The sequence below is a fragment of the Cetorhinus maximus genome, chromosome 5 (assembly GCF_964194155.1).
Source record: "Cetorhinus maximus chromosome 5, sCetMax3.hap1.1, whole genome shotgun sequence".
Lineage (NCBI taxonomy): Eukaryota > Metazoa > Chordata > Chondrichthyes > Lamniformes > Cetorhinidae > Cetorhinus > Cetorhinus maximus.
In genome coordinates, this window is record NC_135883.1 from 71,993,914 (window position 1) to 72,014,241 (window position 20,328).

General features: G+C 44.7%; 1 protein-coding gene across 1 annotated transcript in view; it reads right to left on the reverse strand.

The window, feature by feature from the left end:
* Nucleotides 1-20,328, reverse strand: part of LOC144680722 (low density lipoprotein receptor adapter protein 1-A-like) — a 156,020-nt gene that overhangs the window by 69,149 nt on the left and 66,543 nt on the right. Inside the window, exon 3 of the mRNA XM_078541999.1 lies at nucleotides 17,493-17,605. Within this exon, the coding sequence (XP_078398125.1) occupies nucleotides 17,493-17,605 (113 nt within the window). The remainder of the gene's footprint in view (nucleotides 1-17,492; nucleotides 17,606-20,328) is intronic.

Below are 20,328 nucleotides of genomic sequence, written 5' to 3' on the forward strand. Positions count from 1 at the left end.
AACTGAACTGGACTAGCCATATAAATTCTGTGGCTACAAGAGCAGGTCAGAGGTGAGGAATCATGTGACGAGTAACTCACCTCCTGACTCCCCAAAGCCTGTCTACCATCTACAAGGCACAAATCAGGAATGTGATGGAATACTCCCCACTTGCCTGGATGAGTGCAGCTCCCACAACACTGAGGAAGCTGGACACCATCCAGGACAAAGCAGTCCGCTTGATTGGCACCACATCCACAAACATCTACTCCCTCCACCACCAACACACAGTAACAGCAGTGTGCACCATCTACAAGATGCACTGCAGGAATTCACCAAGGCTCCTTAGAGAGCACCTTCCGAACCCACGACCAATACCACCTAGAAGGGCAAGGGTAGCAGATAGATGGGAACACCACCACCTGGAAGTTCCCCTCCAAGTCTCTCACCATCCTGACTTGGAAATATATCACCGTTCCTTCACTGTCGCTGGGTCAAAATCCTGGAACTCCCTCCCTAAAAGCACTGTGGGTGTATCTACGCCACATGGACTGTAGCAGTACAAGAAGGCATCTCAGCACCACCTTCTCAAGGGCAACAAGGGATGGGTAATAAATGCTGGCCCAGCCAGTGAAGCCCACATCCCGTGAATGAATTAAAAAAAACACTTTGATTTTCAGGCTTTGTTCTTTACTTTTTTAATCACTTTTAAGCATTTTAAGCATTTCTTTAATCACTTGAATGTTTCACAATTTTCTATTGTCAGTTTACCAATCCACCTTAGAACGATCTCAAACTATTTTCAATTCCCTGCAACAAGTATTTTGAAAATCAGTAACATTTTTGTGAATCATTCAGTATAAAGTAGAACTGCTTTGCTTCCACTTATTTAAAAGAATGTGTATTTATATAGCAGCTACGAACTCAAGATATCCTAAAGTGCTTTACATTCAAATACTTCCGAAGCGTAATTACTGTTGTAATGAAGGAAATGTGCAAATAGCAAATTCCACAAAAGGCCATGAAATAAATGAATAAATTGTCTCTTTTAAAGATTGATTGATGAGCAGGACACTGGGAGAGCTCCTATGCCTCTCTGAAATGGTGCCGTGGGATCCTTTATCTTCACCCGAGAGGGCAGATGGAGCCACATTTTAAGATCTCATCTAAAATAAGTCACCTCTGACATTAAGCACAATAGCAGCAGACTTCAGGGTGAAATACAATGGTGAAATGGGCAGACACATGGCAGATGCAATTTAACGTGAATAAGTATGAAATGATGCACTTTGAAAGAAACAACATGGAGAGGCTGTATAATATAAATGGTACTATTTTGAAGGAAATTGGCACAGCCTCCTGTGGCCTGGTGTGCACTATCACAATGACCAGCAGCTGCAGCCACTTAGCAACAGGCGCCAATGCCGAAAACAACAATCCATTATAACATCTGGTAGCTTCTTGTGCGGCACCTTTGGCAGAAGCTGCCTCGCAAGGATTTGCCTTTTCAGCCATCAGTAAAAATATGACATAAGATGAAACAAATGGATTTGTTTGCTGCAAGTCAATCATCTTTTGTAGTTGGAAGGATGCCCGAACTCAGGGCAATTTTGAAAGGGTGCAAGAACATAGGGACCAGGGAGTGCATATCCATAAATCTTTGAAAGTGGTAGAGCAAGTTCAGAGGGCAGTTACGAACGCATAGGAGACACTTGACTTTATAAATAGGGGCATTCAATACAAATACAAGGAAGTCATGCTACACCTTTACAAACTTCTGGTTAGGCCTCGGCTTGATTATTGCATACAAATCTGAGCACCACACTTTAGGAAGGTTGTCAAAGCCCTGGAGAAGATACAGGGTGGTTTGCCAAGGTGATACCAGGGATAAGATATTTCAGTTATGTGGAGATTGGAGAAGCTGCAATTATTTTCCTTAGAACAGATATGGTTTAGGGAAGACAGGATAGAGGCACTCAAAATTGAGGGATTTTGGTAGGCTAAGTAGGGAGAAATTAAGTAGACCTTTGAAGCTTAAAAATAAAACCCTTCCAAAAACAGGATCAACCTATACATCGAGTATAAAAATATGAACTGCCAGTGTTTCTGCATTTTGAAATGTGAAAAAAAACACTGGCAATTCAAATTAAATCAATATAACGCGTTTTATTGAATGAATTAATTCTATACCTTCAAATACAATTAGATGTTTTAAAAACAGTAAAATTCATTGTCTTCGGCATCCAATACAAAGAGTTTGTTGAATTCATTCGGAGTCATTTTGGCTGAGGCATCCCACTCTGGATAAGGTTTGGCGTTGGTGTTTTAGACGGTGTCTAATGAACTGCTGGAAACTGCTGGTAATTTTGGCATTGAGGTCCTTTGGTAGTCTCTGAGATTTCTTGATCTTCTGCTGCAACACTAGATATTTTTGTTCCATAAAGTGGCTACACCAACTAGCTGCTGCTTCCAAATCTTTGCTGGGCTCGGGGTTTGATTTGACCCACTTAAGTGAGTATATATACTCTGCATTTCTAGTGACGAGGTAGCCACTCTGATGATTTACAAGAACCCAGTAAAATACAGGATTCACAAGATCAGGTCAGTGGCTGGTTCCTGTTCTTAAGGCACATTTGGTCAAAGAGTCATAGAGGTCAACAGCACAGAAAAAGGCCCTTCTGCCCATCGAGTCTGCGCTGGTCAAACAAGTACCTAATTATTCCAATCCCATTTTCCAGCACTAGGCCCATAGCCTTGTATGCCATGGCATCACAAGTGCACATCCAAATACTTCTTAAATGTTATGAGGGTTTCTGCCTCTACAACCCTTTCAGGCAGTGAGTTCCAAATTCCCACCACCCTCTGGGTGAAAAAATTCTTCCTCACACCCCCTCTAAATCTTTTGCCCCTTACCTTAAATCTATGCCCCCTGGTTATTGATCCCTCCACCAAGGGCAAAAGCTCCTTCCTGTCTACCCTATCTATGCCCCTCATCATTTTATTCACCTCAATCATGTCCCCCCTCAATTTCCTCTGCTCCAGGGAAAATAACCCCAGTCTATCCAATCTCTCCTCATAATTAAAACTCTCCAGCCCAGGCAACATCCTGGTAAATCTCCTCTGCACTCTCTCTAGTGCAATCGCATCCTTCCTATAATGCGGATTCCAGAAATGTACGTAATACTCTAGCTGTGGCCTAACTAACAGTTTATACAGTTCCAGCATAACCTCCCTGCTCTTATATTCTATGCCTTGGCTAATAAAGACAAGTATCCCATATGCCTTCTTAACCACCTTATCTACCTGTCCTGCTACCTTAAGTGACCGGTGGACACGCACACTAAGGTCCCTCTGATCCTCGGTACTTCCCAGGGTCCTACCATTCATCGTGTATTCCCGTGCCTTGTTTGTCCTGCCCAAATGCATCACCTCACACTTATCCGGATTAAATTCCATTTGCCACTGATCAGCCCATCTGACCAGCCCGTCTATACCCTCCTGTAATCTAAGGCTTTCCTCCTCACGATTTACCACCCCACCAATTTTCGTGTCATCCGCGAACTTACTGATCAACCCGCCTTCATTCAGGTCTAAATCGTTTATATATACCACAAACAGCAAGGGACCCAACACCGATCCCTGTGAAACCCCACTGGACACAGCCATCCAGTCACAAAAACACACCTCGACCATCATCCTCTGCCTCCTGCCACTCAGCCAATTCTGGATCCAATTTACCAGATTGCCTTGGATCCCATGGGCTCTTACCTGCATTATCAGTCTCTCGTGTGGGACCTTATCAAAAGCCTTGCTGAAGTCCAAGTAGACTACATCAAATGCATTGGCCTCATCCACACACCTGGTCACCTCTTCAAAAAATTCAATCAAATTGGTCAGACCACCTCCTCTCTTGTAGCACCTTCCACATACTGGCTTAAAAAGCTCTCCTGGATGCATTTTGAGAATTTCGCTCCCTCTAAACCTATCACACTATGACTAGTCCAGTTAATGTAGGGGAAGTTGAAATCCCCCACTATTACTATCCTATTATTTTCACACTTCTCTGAAATTTGCCTACATATATGCTCTTCTATTTCTCTCTGACTGTTTGGGGGCCTATAGTACACTCCCAGCAATGTGATTGCTCCTTTTTTGTTTTTCGGTTCTATCCATAAGGCTTCATTTGAGGTGCCTTCTAAGATGTCATCCCTCCTTACTGCTGTAATTGATTCCTTGATCAATATTGTGATACCCCCTCTTCTTTTACCTCCTTCCCTGTCTCGCCTGAATACCCTATATCCTGGAATATTAAGCTGCCAATCCTGCCCCTCTCTCAGCCATGCCTCTGTGACAGCAATGACATCATACTTCCATGTGTTAATTTGTGCCCTCAACTCATCTGCCTTATTCATCAGACTCCTTGCATTAAAATAAATACCATCCAACCTTGCCTGCCTTAACTGGCCTATAATTTCTATGCCTTCCAGACTCACTTGCTCTCTCTTCTAATTTTGGCTGTGCATCTCCCCCTGCTGAACCTCCTCTCAGGATCCCATCCCCCTGCCAAGTTAGTTTAAACCCTCCCCAATAGCACTAGCAAACCTCCCCGCAAGGATGTTGGTCCCATTCCAGTTCAGGTGCAACCCGTCTGCCTTGTACAGGTCCCATCATTCCCAGAAACAGTCCCAATGTTCCAGAAATCTAAAACCCTCCCTCCTGCACCATCTCTCCAGCTACGCATTCATCTGGACTAACCTCCTATTTCTTTACTCACTAGCGCGTAGCACCAGAAGTAATCCAGAGGTTACTACCTTTGAGGTCCTGTTTTTTAATCTGTTTCCCAGCTCCCTAAATTCTGCTGACAGGACCTCATCCCTCTTTCTACCCATGTTGTTGGTACCAATATGCACCATAATCTCCGTCCATTTTCCCTCCCCCTTTAGAATGCCTTGCAGACATTCAGTGACATCCTTGACCCTGGCACCAGGAAGGCAACATACCATCCTGGAGTCACGTCTACGGCTGCAGAAATGCTTTTCTGTTCCCCTTACTATCGAGTCTCATACACTATTGCTCTTCCCCTCTTTTTCCTCCCCACAGTGCAACTGAGCCACTCAGTGCCAGGAGCGTGGCTGCACTCCCCAGAGGAACGATCACTCTCACCGTTTTCCAACACAGAAAAATGGTTCTCAAGCGAGGTGCACCCTGGGGATTTCCTGACTACCTGCCTGACACCTTTCTTCTGACTGATGGTCACCCATTCCCTCTCTGTCTCCACTTCTGTAAGCTGTGGGGTGACCACGTCTAAAAACGTGCTATCCATGAAACTCTCAGCCTCGAGGATGCATCTTAGTGCCTCCAGCTGCCGCTCAAGCTCCAAAACCCGGAGCTCCAGTAGCTGCAGCTGGTGGGACTTCCTGCGCATGTGGTCGGTCAGAGCACAAGGAGCATCTAGGACTTCCCACATGATGCAGGTGGTGCATAACATGGGACTGAGCTGCCCTGCCATGCCTCTAGTTGAAAAAATAACCCTTACTTTAAGTTAAATATCGTAAAAAAAAGTTAAATTATTTGTATACTTTAAATAAAAACTAGATCCCTTACCTTTCCTTAGCTTAATCTATTTTAAACTGGAGAAAAGCTGGAGAAAAAAACTGGAAAAAAACACTTACCCACTACTCACCAATCGGCTCTCACATTTGTGCTGACGTCACTTTTTGAAGCTTCCCCGCACTCATGCTGGTTCTGATCTCTCCACCACTTTCTCGCGCTGTCTTGTAATGTCACTCTGGTTATTTTCAACAAGAACTGGCTGCAGGATACTCTTCCCAGACTGCTTCACCGCGATGCTGCCTGCAGAACACTCTTCCCAGACTGCTTCACAATGATGCTGCCTGCAGCACACTCTTCCCAGGCTGCTTCACCGCAATGCTGATTGCAGGACACTCTTCCCAGGCTGCTTCACCATGATGCTGACTGCAGGACACTCTTCCCAGGCTGCTTCACCATGTTGCTGACTGCAGAACACTCTTCCCAGGCTGCTTCACCTCAATGCTGACTGCAGGACACTCTTCCCAAACTGTTTCACCGCAATGCTGACTGCAGGACACTCTTCCCAGACTGCTTCACCGTGATGCTACCTGCAGGATACTCTTCCCAGACTGCTTCACCGTGATGCTGCCTGCAGGACACTCTTCCCAGACTGCTTCACTGTGATGCTGACTGCAGGACACTCTTCCCAGACTGCTTCACCGCAATGCTGACTGCAGGACACTCTTCCCAGACTGCTTCACCGTGATGCTGACTGCAGGACACTCTTCCCAGACTGCTTCACCGTGATGCTGCCTGCAGGACACTCTTCCCAGGCTGCTTCACCGTGATGCTGCCTGCAGGACACTCTTCCCAGACTGCTTCACCTCAATGCTGCCTGCAGGATACTCTTCCCAGACTGCTTCACCATGGAAGGACATAATAGCTCTGGAGAGAATGCAGAGGAAGTTTACAAGAATGTTGCCAGGGTTAGAAAAGTGTAGCTACGAGGAGAGATTGGGTAGGTTGGGGTTATTCTCCTTAGAACAAAGAAGGCTGAGAGGTGACTTGATTGAGGCGTGCAAAATTATGAGGGGAATAGGTAAAGTGGGCAGGATCAAATTGTTTCCCTTGATGGAGAATTCTAGACCCAGGCGACATAGATTCAAGATAAGTGGCAGAAGGTGTAGGGCGGACATGAGGAAGAACTTTTTTATGCAGAGGGTAGTGGATGTCTGGAATTCGCTGCCCAAGTTGGTGGTAGAGGCAGAAACTTTAAACTCTTTTAAAAAGTACCTGGATCTGCACCTAAAGTGCTGTAAGCTGCAGGGCTATGGGCCGGGCGCAGGAAGGTGGGATTAGAAAGGGCACCTGGGTGTCCTCAGGCTGGCGTGGACAAGATGGGCCAAATGGCCTCCTTCTGTGCTGTAATTTTTCTATGGTTCTATGATGCTGACTGCAGGACACACTTCCCAGTCTTGGCGAAGAATTTTCCCATTAGCGGGCAGAGGCAGGGCCCGCTCACCGATGCGTAAAATGATACGCGGTGATGTTGGGCAGGCATCCCAACGTCAACGCGTATCATTTATATTGTCAGTTCAGTGGGTGAGCAGCCGCGTCAGCGGCACGCCCGCCAAACTGTCAAAAGCCTATTAAGGCCATTAACAAAGTAATTTAAGTTGTTAAAAATGCTGCCCGTCCAACCTTAAGGTTGGCGGGCAGGCGAAGAGCCCAGGCGGCTTCGCATCTTGCTCATGTGACAGTTTCACATGAGGGGACATGTCCTTCATCTTTATTTGACCTTTATTACATTTTTCAAGACTTAAACTAATCTCTGAGGCACCTCTGTGCCACCGGGAGAATTCTGTGCTCTTTCGTGCGCATGCAGGATAGAGTGCAGGCCCCGACCCAGGGAACCCTCCCTAACCCCCCCCGCCACCACCCCCCCGCACAGGGAGCGCTCAGCGCTTCCGGGTGTGCGTTATGCTGGGGGAGCCTTAATTGGCCTGCCCATGTAAAATAGTGGCGCGCACCCGATCGGGGGTGCCGATCAGGTTCGCACTCGCTCTTCCCCAACCCCACACCCCCCCCCCACTGATGGGGGGAAAATTCAGTCCTTCTTCTTGGGTGCCATCTTCCATTTTTGCATCAATTTTTCACTAACACCGAATTCCCTTGCTGCAGCACAATGATTTGATGAGTTAGCAAATGTTTATGACTTGTAGCTGGAAACCATCCTTCATTCTTTATTTTACCAGAGAACCCATTTCTGTTTGCCATTCTCCATGCACGGTCTTGCTCTGTGTGGGGTCTGTCTTAAACTCCCACGCATCTTCTTAGCAACATAGTCCATATGGCTTGCTTGATCCCATACACCAACTTTAGGTGAGTGAAATATGCATTTGAGGTGAAAAATTGAGGCCTAATGTGAGGATAGCATTTCTTAGCAGAAAAGGGGGTGTCGACTTACACGCTGAGTATAGGCCTGAATTTTGATGCCAAAAAACAGGGGTAATTTTATACACTGCAATCTACATTATTTTCTTTGACAAGAGTGTCAGGAACCAGAGGTCAAAGATTTAGATTAATTGGCAAAAGAACTAGAGGGGAAGAAGAGGAGAAATTTATATACATAGAATAAGATCCAAAATGAAATACCAAAAAGGGTGGTGGAATCAGATTTTGTAAAAGGCGTTAGAGGTGGTTAAAAGCCTTAGAGAAGGTTTACTCATCTAATACCAGGAATGGGCGGGTTGTCTTGAGGGAAGGCTGGGCAGGTTAGGCTTGTATCCACTGGAATTTAGAACAGTAAGAGGTGATTTAATTGAAACCTTTAAGATCCTGAGGGGTCTTCACAGGGTGAATGTGGAGAGGATGTTTCCTCTTGTGCAAGAATTTAGAACTAGGGGTCACTGTTTAAAACAAGGGATCACTCATGTAAGGCAGAGATGAGGAGAAACATTTTTTCTCAGAGGGTTGAGAGTCTTTGGAACTTTCTTCCTCAAAACGCAGTGGAAGCAGAGTCTTTGAATATTTTTAAGGCAGAGCTAGATAGATTCTTGATTAACAAGGGGGTGAAAGGTTATCGGGGGTAGGCAGGAATGTGGGGTTGAGGTTACAATCAGATCAGCCATTATCTTATTGAATGGCGGAGCAGGCTCGAGGGGCCAAGTGGCCTACTCCTGCTCCTAGTTTTTATGTTTGCATGCAATTACACAGAGACTCGAAGATGACCAAGTTGCAGTGTTATGGGGAAAAAGCTGGGGTTTGGGACTAAAGTGGTCAGGTCTCTTAAAGAGTCAGCATGGGCATGAAAGGCTGAATGGTCTTTTTGTGCTGTAGGGTTATAAAATTCTATTTAATGTCAATGCAAATTAACAAAAACTACTTTGCCAAAAAATAATCTGTTGAGGTAGAGAATTCCATTTATCTAAATGAAGCAATTTCTCCTCATCTTATCCCTAAATAGTCAATCCCATGTCCTGAAACCATCGCCCTTGTTCTAGACTCTCAGCATTTATCCTGCTTAGCCCTCAAAGAATTTTGTACATTTCAATGAGATCACCGCTCATCCTTTTAAACTCTAAGAATATAAGCCCTCAATCTATCCTCATGGGGAAAATGTTCTCCCTGTCGGGGGGGTTGCACAGGAGCGGGCATACAGCTGATCGCCACCATTTTACCGATCCCTCGCTCGGAAGCGCTGGGCAGTCCCTGCGCGGGCGGGGGGAGTAGGCTGAGTAGGCACAGAGCTGCCTCAGGGTGATTAGTTTAAGTTCTGAAAATTTTAATAAAGAAACAAAAAAATTTCAAGACATGTCCCCTCATGTGGCTGCGTCACATGAGCTGGGGCATGTCTATGAATGTTATAAAAAAATTTTTATAAAACTTTAAATACCTTCATGAAACATCATCCCGCCCATGGATGAGGTTTCATGATAAATGCGAAGGCCGCCTGGGCTCTTCGCCTGCCCGTCCAAGCTTAAGTTTGGACGAGCAGCTCAGTATATTGTTTTAATTGATATTTAAATGGCCTTAATAGACCTTTGACAGTTCGGCGGGCATGCAGCCGACTCAGGTGCATGCCCGCCGAGCTGAAAATCTGAATGACACGCTGTGTCGGCAAGCGGGCCCCACCCCCGCTCGCCAAGCTGAGGAAGTGAAACACAATGCGATAGAGTGCTGATCCAGAAGGCTGCTTCTCCTGGAGAGTAACATGCTTCTTGAGTGTTGTTGGAGCTGCACTCGTCCAAGCAAGTGGAGAGTATTCCATCACACTCCTGACTTGTGCCTTGTAGATGGTGGACAGGCTTTGGGGAGTCAGGAGGTGAGTTACTTGCTACAGAATTCCCAACCTCTGACCTGCTCTTGTAACCACAGCATTTATACGGCTGGTCAAGTAAAGGTTCTGGTCAATGGTAATCCCCAGGGTGTTGATAGTGGGGGATTCAATGATGGTAATATTGTTGATCATCATGGGGAGATGGTCTTTTGTTGGAGATGGCCATTACATGGCACTCGTGTGACAAAATTGTTACTTGCTACTTAACAGCCCAAGCCTGACTAGTGACCAGGTCGTGCTGAAAGCAGATCTGGATTGTTTCATTATCTGAGGAATTGGAAGTGGAACTAAACACTATAATCATAAAAGAACATCCCTCTTCTGACCTTGTGTTATTGTTGCATTACTGAGATATGCTATTGTGCAAATAGATATGGGGCAGTGAGAGTCAATTCACCTAAAAGTAAGATACTCAGACTGCTTAGGAAAACATCTGAGGCTACTGGACCCATTAAGTTATCCATGGCAGACCTTAATTTATAACAGTCTCCGATGAACTGGGCTTCTTACGTAAGTTTGCGTTTACATTCAAGAACTACCTACATTCCAGGAGCAGCACTTTCCAATTTCACAAATCCATCAAGTTAAATGTATGTCAACAGGAAAAATATATATTTCTGAAACACCAGTCAGCACAAAAATCAAAGCATCAGTGAAAAAATATACTTCACCATAATCCATCCTTCCATTACTGGAGGCTAAAGTGAAAACGGACCCGAGGATCACACTTCATGATGAACTTGCTTTCAACACAGGCAGCATGCCAACTTTATGTTGCATGCTAATTTGCATGGTCGCTGCACACCTCTGCATTGGGGCCAAGCCCAGGCAAGGCTAGCAGCACTTCTTAATACCAGCCTGCACCTCTCAAAGGGGAGCAGCAGGTGCTGGAACTGGTTGTGGAAGAGAGTCAAAACAGGAAGAAGAGTGAATTATGTTACAACACGGAGAGAGCATGCTCCAAGGAGTTAAGCAGCAAGGGCCTGGAATCAATGACCTCATGCAAATGGTCAAGGTCAGTGAGCATACCTTCAAAAGCCTTATCTCACCATTGTACCACGAGCCTTAAACAGTCCATCCATCACTCAAGCACCAAAAATCTCAATCAATCATGACTCCTATCTAACATCCACAGCTTCATCTCACACTCACACTGTCACTCTTTCTCTTACACTCTTAGCTACCAGCTCAGATACTGACATGGTGCACTTTAAAGGGTAGCTTAGAGGCAGAATCTGTTTGTAGTGAAACACTGGACAAGAATGGCTTGTACCCAAGGCAAGGGACAAGGATAATGCAGGTGCCAGCACATCAGAGGGTGAGATTGTACTAGTTCTGCTGCACAGAAATCAGATTAGCACTCGATGGGTGGTCCTTCAGGAGGGGGCACTGACTGGTATGCAGAATAAAATGCTTAGTGCATTGGCAAGCCTGCTGTAAAGCCTGAATGCAATGTGAAGCAGCATGAAGGAGCTCAGCATGAACTTGTCACAGGGTTGTGTGTAAAACCTGGAGCCTCTCCTTTCCAGCAGGGGATAAGTGGTGGCCAACTCCATTAACACATTTAATGACCCAACCAGGGTGCAGCAACTGATGGCTGATGTCTCAGCTTTCATTGCAGCACAGTTAGAAGGTATTCTAGGTGCTGCAATGAGAGGTCAGACCTCTGAAATGTAAGGTGAACTTGCTACCATGCAAGTACTGCCACCATTACTATGGATATCAGTGTTCAAAGGCTTGTACACTAGAGTAAGATACTCAGCTTGTAGCCTACAGTTGTCCAGCAATCTGTCCTCCAACATATTACTAAGATTGCGGAAGTGCCACCCTGAGTAAATAACAGTGGTTCTGTGGAACATGAATCTGCTGTCCTCTCTCAGGATGAGAACATTCTCCATCCCACCACTGCCACTCTGCCACGCCCTTACTGTTGCCTGTCAGCAAGCTCAGATTGTTGCTGCCTCTGTCAAGAAGGTGCAGTCTCCAAAGCCATGCATTCTAAAAGACCAGGGCAGTTCAGGGTTGGTCTGCAAGGCCATTTACAGTCTCCCCCACTGAAAGTCAGCAGCCTTCCACCAGCCATGCTGCAGCCACGGGGGTAACACAACGTGGGAGCACAAAGACAGGCAAAGGGGCATGGAAGACAGGCACTAAGTGAATGAACAAGGGTGATTAGTTGTTGTATGTATGCAATTCGGCGTGGTTTGATTTATAAATTTTGTTCAGAATATTTACTTTGTGGTGGCTTTTATTTTTGCAGCAAAGCAGATGCTTTGATGGTCAGTAACAGTGTGATGGTAAAGGGTGGGACTGTTGGTGAATGGGATGTTGTAGTTGCGTTTACCGGAATTGCAGTCAAATGAGTCAATCGTGGATTACTCAGTCAGAAAGGGTCTGTGTTGATTGCCTCTTCCCTTCCTCTTCCTTGTACTCCTCCAGCTGAGTGCCATATAGCTGGTGGCAAGGGTTGTGTCCTCATGATGGTGAGTTTGTGCAGCAGGCCACCACAAATCTTGACAAACGCCCTTGAGTTCTGCAGGGCTCACGCAGAGTGGTCTAGATAGCAACAGCATCGTTTGTCGAACTATGTTGTCAAAGGGTAATCTTTGTTGCCCAGGAGCCATCCTCTAGTTTATCATGGTCATCCAATGCAGGTAGCGCCAATGGACTGTGGCAGAATGAAGGCATCATGACTGCTGCTAGGATGCCAGGCATTGACCTGCATGATATTGTGTGCGCGCTCACACACCAGCTGTTGAGGGAGTGGAATCCCTTTCAGTTATGGTACATTTCAGAATTGATCTGCACTGTCCACAAAGCAACATGCCTGCAATTACTGGCACCCTGCAAGTTTCAGAAGCCTGCAATCTGCACAAAGCCAAGCACTCACTCTGTTTACCTCTCTCCGGCAAGAAAAAATGAAATGTATTCAGATCTGGAATGCAGGTCCTCAGTGATCTCCTTTATGCAACAGTAGACCACAAACTGGGACATGTTACAAATATCGCCTGCTTCAGCCTGGAAAGGGCCAGACGCATAAAAGTCCATCACCACAGTTACCTTCACAGCCACTGGCAATTCCATTCTGATCCCGCTCCAAGGCTGTAGTTATGGCTGCAGCAGGTGAGAGATTTCAGTGAGGACATCCTTACTAAAGTGCAGGATCCGACACACTACTCCTCACTTAGGTTCAGGTAGGAAAATTGTTCCCGGAACCGCCTGGGTGGATATGGTCTCCTGCTGAGAACCCTTCTCCCCCTCCACCCTCTTCCAGCAGCTTGTTCTGCTCTTTGTCTCTCTTCACTCCCCTAGTCATGTTGTAGTCAAAGATTAATGCATACTACTACACTCATGTCTGGGAGTAAGTGGTTTGTACAAAAGCCTTCAAGTCAGGATCAAGTTCTTCAGCACATACCACACTTCCTGTAGACTTTGCTAACTTTAAGGAACTCCAGAAGCTGAAATCTTCTGTAATCGCAGCAAAAGCCCGTAGAAAATCAAATCAGCAACAAACCTGAAGGCGGTTGGTGATCCCTTTAAATGGCACTGGTGGGTGGTTGTTCCTGCTGCTGAATGCACGTTAAAGAGAGAGTGTTAGCTGGAGTTTTGAGTTCCAGAATGGCAGCACTGGCATCAAATCGACGATACATTCTAATTGACATCACAATCTGTATACTGTGCATCCTACCAGTGGATGATCCCCACACAATGCCCTCATCAAAATGACATCCAGCATGCCTTGAATCTAAAGTGCATACATGACAAGGGTGTGATTTTGGCGCCAAAATGACATTTGGAGTGCTGGAAAACCAGGCACCAAGGAACCAAATTGCGCATCCAGTAACTTTTGCCTCGTGAAACTGCTCAAGCTTCATCTTGTAATGGTCAACATCATGTCATGGATTTATTAGCTTTGGCACAGTATTCTACTTGAAAGCAAAAGGCTGACATGGCACAATTGAATTCTTCACCTTGTCACCTTCCACAAAGCTTCAATTTGTGGATCAGACCTCTGACAATCTTAGTACATCAATTTACATTCACTGTCACCAGAGACCTGGGATGAATACATTACTTTTCTTTTATGTGAAGCCTCCTTACTGCTGTGGCTGTTTCTTTGTAGTTTAAGGTTGTTAACGTTATAAAGCTAATATAAAGATCGTCATTGAACTCCATCTTTCAATTGCAACAAATATATATTTTGAAAGCCTTGTGTATGCATGTACTACTTGTTCTGTTGCCCTTAATTGCTCCATTCCTGTCATAATTTTAAGATCATGTGTATTTCTCATGTCAAAACTATCTACACTTATTTAATTCAGTGCTCCCAGGTATGATTTGTATTTTCAACATTTGTGGTACCTGAGGCATATCCTTCGTTTCTCCTAGCTTCCTCGGGAATCTTCTCTGCTTTTAATAATTTTTTGTACACCTATCTGTATAAACTATATTAAAAATCTAATATTTGTGTACACTTCACCATAGCACCATTTGACTTCATATTTCTGTCACTTTCTTCCTCACTACAAATGAGCATGTCTACATTTAAAAAAAGTTTAAACTGATCAAGTATGTGCATTCATTATTTGGCTATTTTTTGTAGCTCTGAACAACTACTATCAGCAGTTTGGATGCAATCTTAACTGTTCTGAAAGTTATTTCCCTTGTTCGGCTAAATTTGATTGAAATTTTAAACTCGTCACTTTTATTCAATTTTGCCATGTTTAAAAGAAAATTTTTGAACCATCCTCTTTCCCCACCCCACCCCACACCCACAATGCACTGTTCCCACTGTTGTGGGACCATCGGTTACCACCACACCCTGGTTTGGCTGCAGTCTAATTCTAGCCACCAACACGCCCTTCATTGGTCCTCAGCCTATCTGTAAACTGCTCCCACTTCTTGCTGCCACAATGTGCACCCCTGTCCCACCCACCCCAGAAGCTTAAAAGGTGCCTTTAAGTAGCACTAGCCATTCGCAATATCGGGCGACCTGTTAATGCATGCATTCAATGAATAGCACAGTAACACTGGCTGCACACAGCAGTCCTTTAAAAGAGCAGACAGCACCAATTTAATGTGTTGCCTACAACACAACAAACCAATGTAGTTTAATCATGTACCACAGCCCCATACCTGCTTTTGAGGATTGGCCAATTTCTCTCCGTATATTCTTCAAGAGCATATCAATGCATATCAATTGTTACAGTTGGAAAACATTTAACTGACATGTAACTGACAGCATTTAAACTTTTATTTTCATAGATTGGCACTCTGACTTTTGATCCACAGATTATCTCTCCTAACACATACATTGCTCACATAACACCCGGAAAGGATTAGAAGAGTAAAATCCAGAAAGTATAGAGTAAGAGTTAGCTTTTATGATGTCCAAAATTCTCTCTTTCCTTACTTAAATCATTATCCTGCTGTTCACATTTTAAAACGAGAGTAATCACAAAAAAACAATGATAGTCCTGTCAGCAGTTGCTAGTTGATGCAGTTCACATTTGTAAAACCAAAACATCTGATCCCCAGATTGCCAACAGCTATATTTCTAGAAACTTGCACTGTTGGGTTCTTCCTAAAAAACATTTTTTTCTCTCTAAAACGCATCTTCAAAGTATTCATGTTCAATTTTCAAGACATTTTAGCATCCAAATTCAAAACAATTACATATTATCACCAGGCAGGATACTGTTTAAATCTCAAAACAAAAACTGAAATACAGCCAATGCTGGAAACACTCAAAGCCAGGCCTGGTGTCTGTGGAGAGAAGCGAGAAGTTAACATTTCAAATCTCTTCATCCAAATGAGCATAAGAAAAAACAGAGCAAGGGAAGAACGAGTGAATGTGTACAGAATGAAAAAGGACTGCAATGATGGACTGGAGATGGTTAACTGATAGAAGTGATAATAGTGCAACATAAAATGAGACATGGTAAGAAAAATTAGAGAATTAAAAGACACACATGAGACCCAGAAAGTGCTTGAACAGTTAAAGCAGATTACTTGAGTTAGGGACAAGTAGGGTACATGAGAGCTTGGCAAAAAGGAGCAGGCTCCTGTGGCTCAGGAGTCCAGTGGAAGGAAAAGGTAAATAAAAACTAGAGGCCAGATTTTTGTGAAGTTGGGAAGACTCCACGGGCCTATAAAAAATGGCAGGTGGGGCCTGGATGCCGAAGTCCCGTCCCCATTACCAACGAATCCAACAGATCCAGTTTTTCTGGCATGGGGAAGGAGGCAGGATGTGACTCACACAGGTGGCAAACTCAGTAGGGCCATTTGAAATTAGTGCTGAGTTCAAACAGAGCCCATTTTGGCTGGTCCAAGGGCTTAACCCACAGTGTGGGAGTCACAAATTTACACTGTAGATGTAAACTCTCTTGAAGGGTGGATAAGGTCTGTTTAAGTGTCATAATCTGAATTTTTTATTTATTCCCTGCTCTTTGAACATGAAAAAAACAAGCTGAAGCTATCAGTGAGAGTTTAAAAAAAAACCTCTGCTGGACTGTTTGATGGACAAGCTATCTGGTGTAGGGTTAGAAAAAAATTACCATTTGTTTGTGCAGTTTCAATAAATGTCTTTGTTGATATTTCCCAAGGATTATTATGTCATTAGGAATACTTGTCTGAGATTCAAAAGCTGCAATTATCTCAGCAGGGTTCACTGATTGACAGTTTAAAGAGGCTATACAAAGATTAACTGTTTTTGATGTGCATCTGAATAAAAGTTTGTTTTTATAAGAGATTAAACAGTTGAGGAGATTTAAAAGCTCTGAATGCATTTCATAAATTTTTGTTATTTTCAGTGTCAAGTGTGTACAAGTAACAGCTGTATTAGGTAGAAGTTTGGTTTTCATCTCCATATGATTCGAGGTCTGCCCATGGTGGATACTGGATGAGTGACTATGGAGATGGCATCAGGGATATGAGGGGGTATGGGGATGGGGGTGGGGGGGGGGTTTGAGCTGACATGGAGGGGGCATGAGGGGGTGGGTGGGTGGGGGGTGCAAGGGGAAAGGGCTCGAGGGCCTAACTGTTTCTAAAACAAATGGGATGAAGTCCAAGGGAACCAAGGCAGACTTTCTAATCAGCCCACCTTGCACTCACCTGCCCCAGTGACCACCTAGGATCTGCTTCTGGGGTTGGCCTGACTCTATCCCACTCATGCCTCCCGAAGTGAAAATTGGGTCTAACGGGACCCTTTAAACCAAGGCAGGTCTGCTGAGTTGGGGAATTTCCCGGCTCCAGCTACCTGCCTTGGTAGCAAAAATCTGGCCCTAGGGGGTGCAGACAAGCTAATAGTAAACCCATCCCAAGCAGCAACTTCTGTTGAAGAGTCATATGGACTTGAAACGTTAACTGTGTTCCTCTCCGCAGATGCTGTCAGGCCTACTGAGTTTTTCCAGGAATTTTTGTTTTTGCTTTTGCCAAGCAGCAACTTGTTCCTTTCCCCTGTCAATGAGCAATTCCAGGTTCAATAAATAATAAAAACAAATCAGATTATGAAAATGTCTTAATAACACAAAACAACCAGTAACATTTAAAGTCAAGGTAAAATGTAAGATAGAAAAATAACGTAAATTATATTTTTAAAAAATGAATAATGCAGCATGGCCTGCTAGATTAAACTCAATACCTGTAGATAGAGACATTTTCTACCAGTTCATTGGTTATTGTGTCTTGTAACATTATCCCCCGAGGTGAAACAGTTAGGGTAACTTTGAGGAATTTCTTTCCACTTGCTTTGGCCTAAAAACAATCAAGTTAAAAATGGCAATTACTTTAATATTACAGTGGCAGGCTACTGAAAGGTCAAGTAACTAGGCAGTTCAGTTAATATCCTCCATACCATACAAATCCCAAGGTAAAATTTTGCATATTATTTGGAAGCTATATTTTTGTACAAAAGCATACAAACAATGCGAGAAATTGTTGCCTGATATTTAGATATTTATGACGCATTGCAATAGAATGTGATACTATGAGGTGGCCAAAAGCTTGGTCAAAGAAGTTGGTTTTAAGGAGTGTGCTAAAGGGGAGAGAAAAAGTTAGAGAGCTTTAGGGGAGGAATTCAGAACTTAAGACTTGGTGCAACGATTAAAATTAGGGATGTGCAAGAAATGGGAATTAGAGGTGAGCAAATATTTCTGAGGGTTGTTGAGCTGGAGGAGGTTACGGTGATAGGGAGGGATGTGGCCATGGCGAGGATTTGGGAACCAAGGAAGCGTTGAGTACATTTAAGACTCAACAAATGTGGTGTTAGATGGACCCAATCTTTCATGAGCTAACATAAGTACAGCATTATACATTGGTAGCAACGATGGCCTACAATGGGAAATATATAAATGCAAGTAAAGCACACCATTTCCAAATGGAGGGCAAATATATTACACTAAATAACTGCTGCTTTATTCAGAAACTCACATCTAACATTTGAAACCTATGGTAGTAGCTGGTTTCCAAATAGCACATTAACTGGTTTAAAGTGTGCAAGTGATTTTTTTTTGAGGAGGCAGTTAACGAGGCATTTACCTGCTATTCACAAATCTATTAGCACCAGGGCATCGGGTTCGCGTGGTCGATGAGCCCGGGAGCAAAGCAGAGGGGAAACGTGCCCCCGGCTGCGATTTCATGCTGGCTGGCCAATTAGCGGGCAGCCAACATAAAACGTGCGCTGAGAAAGGCTCAGCACTGCGGGCGGAGGCGGGAAGAGGACGGGCACCGACATCACCACAGGTACTGGTGAGCGCTTCCAGTGAGCTCCCTGAATGCAGACAGCTGCCTCAGGAAGCTGCAGACCTCCACAGGATAAATAAAACAACAAAAATGCTGCAAAGTATGTCCATGCAGCACAATCAAGCACCTGAAAGCACACCTCATTAAAAACCAGTCCCCAGATATCTCTATGTTATTTCCATAAGGAGATGTCATCCCGCCCTGGTTCGAGGTTTGAACAAAAATGTAAAGGCCGCTTGGCCGATTGGCTCGTCCGCCAACTGTAAAAATGGACGGGCCACGAAAAATCACTTTCAGTAGCCTCCTTAAAGGGCTTAACTGCCGGCTCAATTGTCAGCAGGCACGCTTCTGACTGCTGTGCGCGCCTGTCGAATGAGCGAGATATCGCGTGAATGCACAATGGCATCAGGACACTCGCCCAAAGTCATCTCGTGCCATTTCGCGGCCAGATGGGTCAAGCACACACCTGCCCACAGGATGTAAAATTCTGGCCCAGGTATAGTTGCTCTCTGGTTATTGTTCTTCACATATCAACCTAAAATGAGTGCTGGCTGGCTATTTGAACACAGATAGCGTCACATGATACCAGACTGATCATCACCTAAGTCCACATAAAGATTTTCCTGCAGCTATGTAGCACCCAATGTTTGACACCTTGTCAGTTTTGCTCCTCCTTATTGCATACCCAAGTCCTCCTGTGACATACAGCTGCAGCCCTACTATTAAGTAGCAACTGATATTACAACTTTCTGGTCAATATGGGAACATGATGATGCTGCCAGATTGTACTATGAGTTTATGTGCTGATCTAGGTTAGGTGAGGTGGGTTCCCAGTTCAGCAATATCTCAAACTCAAAATTCTCATCCTTGTGCTGATATTCCCTCTGTGGCCTCACTCCCCTCTGTATCTCTTCAACCCCCTCCAAACCTGCAACCCTCTGAGATTTCTGCCTACCTCCCATTCCTGTGCATCCCTAATTTTAATTGCTCCCACTATTGGCAGCCATGCCTTCAGTTGCCTGGGCTGAGAGTTCAGGAATTTCCTCCATAATCCTCTTTGCCTCTCTCTCTTCGACGGGGGGTGGGGAAAGTGGGAGCATATCAGACTGATCACTTGCCCTTGTGCTACTGAAGAACCTCATCCCACCACTGCTGCTATTTTACTCACAGCAGTGGGGAGGCCCATGCCATGCGGGAAGCCTGGCAACTTTAGCTGCATGGGCTGGTGTTAGCTGAAGGGGGACCTACTTTGTGGGTCCATCAAAGACAGCCCCATCCAAGGTCATCCCCCCAGCTAACCGTCCCCCAGCCTCTTGAACGCAGCCCCCCACCCCCCTCACCCTCATCACCAAGGCCCCTGACCCTGAACTTATCTGGATTCCTCGGCATGGTGGGACTACCTGTAAGACTTCCCAGCTTGCACTGGCCAATCAAATTGTCCAACAGCCAAGGCAGAGATTCCTCCCAACAAAGGGGCAGAAGTTTCATCTTAAAGCAAGTAATGCTGCTCCCACTTTTTAGCCATGGGGGTGGGGGCCACAACTGCAGCACCCCGTCAAAACCAGCCCATATAGAGTTTCAAAATTTATAGACACGGCAAGCATCTAATTCAGAATTTGGTAGCAATATTGATAATCATGCTTTGCTAAAATAAATAATAAATAGGGGCATTAAAAGAAGCAAAGAGTAAAACAGGCAAGCTTACAGACACAGGATATACACTGTGCATATTAATA